This window comes from Pezoporus flaviventris, unplaced genomic scaffold, assembly GCF_033815535.1.
Source record: "Pezoporus flaviventris isolate CSIRO_AGI_PZ_B2104156 unplaced genomic scaffold, CSIRO_AGI_Pfla_v1 ptg000212l, whole genome shotgun sequence".
Lineage (NCBI taxonomy): Eukaryota > Metazoa > Chordata > Aves > Psittaciformes > Psittacidae > Pezoporus > Pezoporus flaviventris.
This window is the reverse complement of record NW_026892760.1, coordinates 1905411-1912821: the sequence shown is the minus strand read 5'-3', so window position 1 is coordinate 1912821 and position 7411 is coordinate 1905411. Positions and strand designations below refer to the sequence as shown.

Genomic DNA, 7411 nt, shown 5'->3' with positions numbered 1-7411 from the left:
GTGTCTGAGAGAGCAATCTTGTGCTTAGAGCAGTGACAGAAAATGCTGTAGTAACTATCACACAGTCAGCAGGTCTTCCACCAGGATTGGTATTATTATTGCTATTTGATTAACAAGTGTTATTAAGGTATGCACAGAGTACGCATTTTGCTGAGGTGCACAAAGGGAGCGTCATCAAATCTGAGTACAAATCCACCTCACCAGTTATGAAATAAATGGGCAGAATAGAAAGACAATACTCAGTACTTTCCAGCACTGAACAGTGCTAGAATGATTGAGATAAAAAATACTCTGTACAGAGTTGGTTGCAAGCCCTGGGCTATCTCCCCTCAGGCCAGTGGTGTTGCTCAAGGGCATGGCATGGGTCCGGTGCCTGACACCTGAGGTCTCACAGAGGGCTTGGATCCCTCCAAAACAGCAGCTGGCCGCAGAAGTGGCTGTGCTGAGCCGAGCTTCCTGCTCACAGTCCAAGCTCAACCTTTCCTCGTATGAGACGTGCTCCAGTCTCTTTGCCATCTTACTGGCTCGTTGTTGAACTCTTTCCAGTAGCTCTGCATCCTTCCTGTACTGCGGAGTGGAGACCTGGGCGCAGTTCTCTAGGAGGGGCAGGAATCCTGTTCCACAACACTGGACCCACTGCTCACCTCTAGGGTACATCCTGCCCCAGGAAGGTGTAGGATATGCAAAACACACCACCAAGTGAGCTGTGGAGTCTTTCTCCACACACCCCGGACCCTGCACCCACCCTACTGCTTCATCTAACGCCACACTATGACGTCACACCACGCAGGGGGAGAGTCTGTGAGGTTGGGCACTGTGGGCCCAGATGGAACTCACAGCGTTCTGCAGGCTGAGTGCCACTGGCAAGGCGGTCTCTTGGCCGTCTTCAGGAGCTCATCTGCCCACACAGACAAACCCTTGCAGCTTGAAGAAGGCGTAATTTCTCACCAGGATGGTGCAGAGGAAGGCTCGTCCACGAGCACGGGCGGCTGCCTGGCCAGGGAGAACAGCTAGCCGCAGCAGGCAAAGTTGTTCGAAGGCTCGGAGCACCCAAGGGCAAAGGTCTGCCCACTGCCCTGCTGCAGAAAGTGAGGGTGAGTTCAGCGCTGCCTTTCACCCCATGTTTGCACCAAGCCTGCCCGACTTGGCCAGGCCCAACAGCGCTGCAGAACCAGCACCATCCTCCTGCCTGGGCTCACTGTGGCTATGTGACGATGAAGGAGCTGGGATACTGTAGTTCCTAGGGGGCACCCCAGGACTCGTGCCACCCTCCCTCCCCAGGTACGGCATACGTACCCTGACTGCAAGGGGATCCTGCCCGGCCTTCCACTCCACACTCTCAGCTTCCCCTCTGGAGGCCACAGCCACAGCCCTTGCCTCACCCCCGGAGAGGGACTGCGTGGGAACAGCACCCACCTGCCTGCAGCTATCTGGCATGTACTCAAGGAGGATCCTGAGGCTTTTCTCTGATTTCTTTGCCCAGGGTTGCTCTGCAGTGTGGTAACGGCCATGGTCTTCCTGCAGAGGTGCCTTTGCTCAGGGATCGCCACCATGTGAGTACAGCGCCTGCTCAGTAACAACACAGGGACACGGAGCGTGGAGGGCTCAGGGCGAGCATAGGGAGGCTGGTGGAGGAAAGTGGGGCTGGTTGTGCTCCCCGCCAGGAGCTTTCTGGCTACTTCAAGATTACTGCTCCTCAGCTTGTAAGAGAAAATCCCCCATGTGCAGGGCTCTGCCCTGGATCATTGCTGCCAGCCAAACTCCCTCTTTTCCAGGAAAGGGCTCATCCCCTTGACAAAGAAGAGGCTCTTCACAGTCCTCTTCTTGATGATCCTAGCGGCTTTTGGTGAGTATTTGCCTGTTGCCAGTGGAGGCATGGAGGCAGAGAATGCGAGCTTCAGAGTGAGAGAGAGGTGCTGGTGGGGCCCTTCCAACCCCTCCATGTCTGAAGCTCAGGGAGCTTCTGAGATGTCCATGATGCAACCAGCCCCAGAGCCAACAGCTGAAACAGGTGCAGAGCCTATGATGCTCACCACAGATGGGAGGAGATACGGGCTGTAGCTGTGGGGCTCCAAGCACACCTGGAAGCTAGGAGTGTGCAGAGCCCTCCGGCATGGGGAGAGGGTCTCCACTTGTAGTACCAACCCTTCTCTGCATCCCTATGTCCTCAGCCAGCCTCTTGCCATCCTGCTGTGGGAGGGGACCATGTGACTACAGGGATCATTAGAAACCCTGATATAATACCTCTTTTGGTGATGTGAATTACAGCTGGTGCCTTCTGTGGGACCTCGACGGTGATGTGGATGCTGCAGACAGCAGGTCTGCCACAGGTCAGTGACTGCAGCTGTGGGACCGTAAAGTCCCACAGAGGAGCACTGGTGGAGGTGGGTGCATGGGTAAATAGCCCAGTCCCTCCAGTTCCAGGCAGTGACATAGAGAATCAGCCGCAGCTTCTGCCATGACTCTGGAAAGCCCTGGCAGTTCTGGGGACTCAGGAGAGCCTTTTCCTTTCAGGTACTGCTGGGGGAGCCTGCAGCTGACCTGTATTCCTTTCGGTAAGAGTCCTCCCCTCTCTCCTGACCTGCATGCAACACGTTTCATGGGGTAGCGGCAGATGAGCTCCTGCTATTTTCATTCACTTTCACAGTGCCCAGAGCGTGTATCTTGTGCTCCTGCCTGGGCCTTTTGCTAAACCTGGAGGGGAAGGAAGTATTCACAAGCCAGGGAAAGTGAAAAAAAAAGGCTGGAGCTTTGCTGCCTCTCTTCCTCCCAAGCTTGGAGGCTTTGGGAGGGGCTGGGCAACTCTCTGACAAGATCTGCTTTCCCGCTGACTGCAGAAATATGCTTGCTCTGGCGCGGAAAAAAATGGACAACATGCAACATCTGAGAGATGAACTGGCAAGCCTGGCTGCAGAGATCAACACTGTGAAGAAGGTGATCCTGCACTTTGGGAAAGAGGGCCGGGCCCTCCCTGGGCAGCTGCTGGGCTTTTCTTGCTCAGCCCACACACCCCATCCGTTGCCGGGGGATGCTGGTTGTGCTTCTCCACCGTAAAGACCCTTCTGGCCAGCTTGTGACGTGGTTGTTTGTGTTTTCCCCAGGAAGCTCAGCAACTGAGAGAAGGGATGTCTGCAATCACACAGATGTCTGGCTGGGCTGTGAAAAGCACAAGTACGGATGACCCCAGGAAGGCAGGGCTGTCATCGCACTGAGCTCCTGCTTAGCGCTCCCAAAAGGAGGCTGTGTGGCAGCCTCGGTTCTCTGAGGCACAGGGACACGGAACAAAACCACGGGATGCAAGAGCGTGACTGTGACCGAGCAGGTCTCCTGGGGTTTGCTGTCTCCCAGCACTCACAGACCTCCTGTTGTGTGTCTGAGAGAGAAATGCTGTCGCCGGGCATGGGGATTACCTTGTTTTCCTGGGGCACCCACAAAGGTGTGGTGCTGCATATGGAGGCTGGCAGACATCCTTAGAAATAGCCTGCAGCCACCAGGTCCTCAGAGCATGGAGCCTCCTGCACTCTCCTTTCTTCTCCCTCCAGGGGCTGCCATCAACCTGCAGAGATCATCCAGCAGCTCTGCATGGCTCTGCAGGATGTTTTGGTTCCTGTGTATTCCACCCATTCTGGATACCTTTGTGCAGGTAGAGTAGCAGAAACTGTCAGTGCTGCTTCTCTTGCCTCTTACAGAGTCGGTTGCAAGCCCTGGGCTATCTCCCCTCAGGCCAGTGGTGTTGCTCAAGGGCATGGCATGGGTCCGGTGCCTGACACCTGAGGTCTCACAGAGGGCTTGGATCCCTCCAAAACAGCAGCTGGCCACAGAAGTGGCTGTGCTGAGCTGAGCTTCCTGCTCACCGTCCCAGGTCATGTCTGTGTATTTCCCCATTTCCCTGCCACAGCTTGACTGTCCCTCTCCTGACTGGACAGTGAAGGGTGGGGAGAGGCTTCAGAGCTGCTGTGCGAAAAGACAGGTTTCTTTAAAGGCCTGACTCAGGTGCAGGTATCAGATGTTTCCCGCTGACAAGCTGTTTTCCTTTTTGCCCGGTTAGGAAGATGAGTGGGCACTTCCATTCACTTCCCATTTATGGGGAAGTGGACAAATGCCATTCGTTTTGAGGTTTTCCCACAGGTGCAGTGCCGCCTATGGTTCTGGCTGCACAGGAGAGCAGTGGGCCACATCACACTCTCACTTTCATTCTCTTGTCCTCTGCTTTCAGCCTGATTCTTCCCCGGGATACTGCTGGCCTTTCCAAGGGTCTGAGAGTGAGGTGCTAATCCAGTTGCCTGCAAAAGTACGACCAACGGCCATCACCGTACAGCACACCTTAAAGACAGACTCTCCGCTGAGGACTATCAGCAGTGCCCCGCGAAATTTCATAGTCTATGTGAGTCTGCTGAGCCCTGGGGGGCTGCGACCCGGCTGTGTGGGAAAGCTGTAACAGGGACTTGCTGGTCTCTGCGCATCTGCTGAGATTCTGGTGCTCCCAAGCACTGCCATCCTCTGACGGGACATTTCAAGGGACATGTGGAATGGTGTCACCCCACGTCCTGCTCAGTGCATTTTCATAGAATCATAGAACAGTTAGGGTTGGAAAGGACCTTAAGATCATCTAGTTCCAACCCCCCTGCCATGGGCAGGGACACCTTACGCTAAGTCAGATCACCCAAGGCCTCGTCCAGCCTGGTCTTGAACACTGCCAGGGATGGAGCATTCACAACCTCCCTGGGCAACCTATTCCAGTGCCTCACCACCCTAACAGGAAAGAATTTCCTTCTTATATTCAACCTAAACTTCCCCTCTTTAAGTTTTAACCCATTACCCCTTGTCCTATCACTACAGTCTCTAATGAAGAGTCCCTCTCCAGCATCCCTACAGGCCCCCTTCAGATACTGGAAGGCTGCTATGAGGTCTCCACGCAGCCTTCTCTTCTCCAGGCTGAACAGCCCCAACTTCCTCAGCCTGTCTTCACACGGGAGGTGCTCCAGTCCCCTGATCATCCTCATGGCCCTCCTCTGGACTTGTTCCAACAGTTCCATGTCCTTTTTATGTTGAGGACACCAGATCTGCACCTCCAGGTGAGGTCTCACAAGAGCAGAGTAGAGGGGCAGGATCACCTCCTTCGACCTGCTGGTCACGCTCCTTTTGATGCAGCCCAGGTTACGGTTGGCTTTCTGGGCTGCAAGCGCACACTGCCGGCCCATGTTCATTTTCTCATCGACCAACACCCCCAAGTCCTTCTCCGCAGGGCTGCTCTGAATCTCTTCTCTGCCCAACCTGTAGCTGCGCCTGGGATTGCTCCGACCCAGGTGTAGGACCTTGCACTTGGCATGGTTAAACTTCATGAGGTTGGCATCAGCCCACCTCACAAGCATGTCGAGGTCCCTCTGGATGGCATTCCTTCCCTCCAGGGTATCAACCAAACCACAGCTTGGTGTCATCAGCAAACTTGCTGAGGGCGCACTCAATCCCACTGTCCATGTCAGTGACAAAGATATTAAACAAGACCGGTCCCAACACCGATCCCTCAGGGACACCACTCGTTACTGGTCTCCAGCCAGACACTGAGCCATTGACCACAACTCTTTGTGTGCGGCCATCCAGCCAGGTCTTTATCCACCCTGTGGTCCATCCATCAGATTGATGTCTCTCCAATTTAGAGACAAGGATGTCATGTGGACAGTGTCAAACGCTTTACACAAGTCCAGGTAGATGACATCAACTGCTCTACCCCTGTCCATCAGTTCTGTAGCCCCATCATAGAAGGCCACCAAATTGGTCAGGCAGGATTTCCCCTTAGTGAAGCCATGCTGGCTGTCACCAAGCACCTTGTTGATTTTCATGTGCCTTAGCATGCCATCCCGGAGAATCTGCTCCAAGATTTTGCCAGGCACAGAGGTGAGACTGACTGGTCTGTAATTCCCAGGGTCATCCATTTTCCCCTTCTTGAAAATGGGGGTTATATTTCCCTTTCTCTAGTCATTGGGAACTTCACCTGACTGCCATGACTGCCCAGCACCTCTAGGCTCTTGAGTAACACGCGACGGGGAGACTCAGTCCTACTGCATCCTGCATCAGACTGTGCTGGAGCTGCAGGAGCTGGAGGGAAACCACATTCCCAGATCTGGCATGAGCGTTTCCTTGTGGCTGTGTTGAGCCTGAACTGCTCCCATGTGCTTTATCTCCAAGGGACTGAATGAAGGAGGCAAAGATGAAACTCCGCTTGGGACATTCACCTACACTGCACAGGAAGAGGTTATCCAGACCTTCCCTTTGCAGGTACAGTGCAGCAGGATTTTCCCCAGGACCCATTTTCTGGGCCATCAAGCCTCAGGTTTCCAGAGCCACCTGCCTTGCTCTCTGAGGCCTGGCTTCTGATCTGCAGGGGAGCAGGGGTCCTTTGGTGCGAGGGTGGGAGAGGGGAAGAAGGGAGAAGCTGCCACCTTAGCCAGTGCAGGAGCTGGTCCTGGAGCCAGACCTGGCTGGCAGAGGAAGACGGGCGGAGCCTGCTTTTGCTCCCAACACCCCAGGAGTGACCCTGGGTTCTTTGCAGGATGAGATGAGAGACTTCCATTTCTTGAAGCTTGTCGTACAGAGCAACTGGGGAAAACCAGGCTACACCTGTATTTATCGAGTGCAGGTGCACGGGAAGGTGGATGGAACCAGTGCCATCAGCCAGATTTCAGATGTGAGGAACTCACTTCAGTAAGAATTAAAGAGGAAAATGGAGAAAGGAGGAGAGTGATTGGCCGTTAGTCTGGGGCACAGCAATGTCAGTGGCCTTCTCACAGCTGCCAACCACTGCCTTTCGCAGGCCAAGGCCTTCCTCAAGCTTTTCACTTTCTCTCCACCACAGGAATGTTTCTTAAGTGACCAAAAGGAGACAACATTCCCATTGCCTTTTCTTGCCTAGTTCCTTGACAAAATCTTTTGTGGGTCATGATCATCAAAGCACGGGCCCATTCCATTCACACAGCACCTTGACTCTGGGGACGGGGTCCAGTGGGGCCCCGCACAGGGTGCAGCCAAGTCTGCATGAGGTGATGGGGCCTGAGCAGCCTTACTGCCGTGAAGGGGAGGATGTTGGCTCAGCTTCCCCATGCCCATGCATGCTCCCAGGAACAGCCCTCGCTTTCTGTCTTCTGCTCGACTTTAAGAAAGCCGCCATTTCCCCATCTTGAAACAACAAAACACAGTCAGCTTCTATCTGACTACTACACATGCAAATATCTGTCTTTGTCGTGGAGAGATTCGCCCAGTTCAGCTCCACGTTTTCAGCAGCAAGTCTGCAAGGCTGCGGACCTACACCCATTACTCTCAGACTGATGTAAACTCTGAAGCCTAAGTCCAACACTCCCACCATCGTTCCCGCTACTCTGCTAAGTCTAGGAGGCCTGAAAACCAATGGAATCTT

General features: G+C 54.2%; 1 protein-coding gene across 2 annotated transcripts; it reads left to right on the top strand.

Annotated features, from left to right (window-relative positions):
* Window positions 1-2063: 2063 nt before the first annotated feature.
* On the top strand, window positions 2064-7040 carry LOC133262238 (SUN domain-containing protein 5-like). Of its 2 annotated transcripts, XM_061441205.1 has the most exons (7): window positions 2064-2555; window positions 2838-2934; window positions 3102-3171; window positions 3543-3643; window positions 4217-4384; window positions 6187-6276; window positions 6551-7040. In XM_061441205.1, the coding sequence occupies exons 2-7, from the start codon at window positions 2842-2844 to the stop codon at window positions 6704-6706; spliced, it is 678 nt and encodes a 225-aa protein (XP_061297189.1). In that variant the 5' UTR covers window positions 2064-2555; window positions 2838-2841; the 3' UTR covers window positions 6707-7040. The 2 variants fall into 2 exon arrangements, with proteins under 2 accessions (XP_061297189.1, XP_061297188.1); XM_061441204.1 differs by lacking the exon at window positions 2064-2555 and having other exon boundaries at window positions 2566-2934; window positions 3102-3436.
* The last annotated feature ends 371 nt before the right edge of the window (window positions 7041-7411 follow it).

Coding starts and splice junctions, on each gene's coding strand:
- LOC133262238 (XM_061441204.1), top strand. CDS start 3,178: ATGACCCCAGGAAGGCAGGGCTGTCATCGCACTGAGCTCCTGCTTAGC. Junction 4,385..6,186: donor CGCGAAATTTCATAGTCTAT/GTGAGTCTGCTG, acceptor TTTATCTCCAAG/GGACTGAATGAAGGAGGCAA. Junction 6,277..6,550: donor TCCAGACCTTCCCTTTGCAG/GTACAGTGCAGC, acceptor GGTTCTTTGCAG/GATGAGATGAGAGACTTCCA.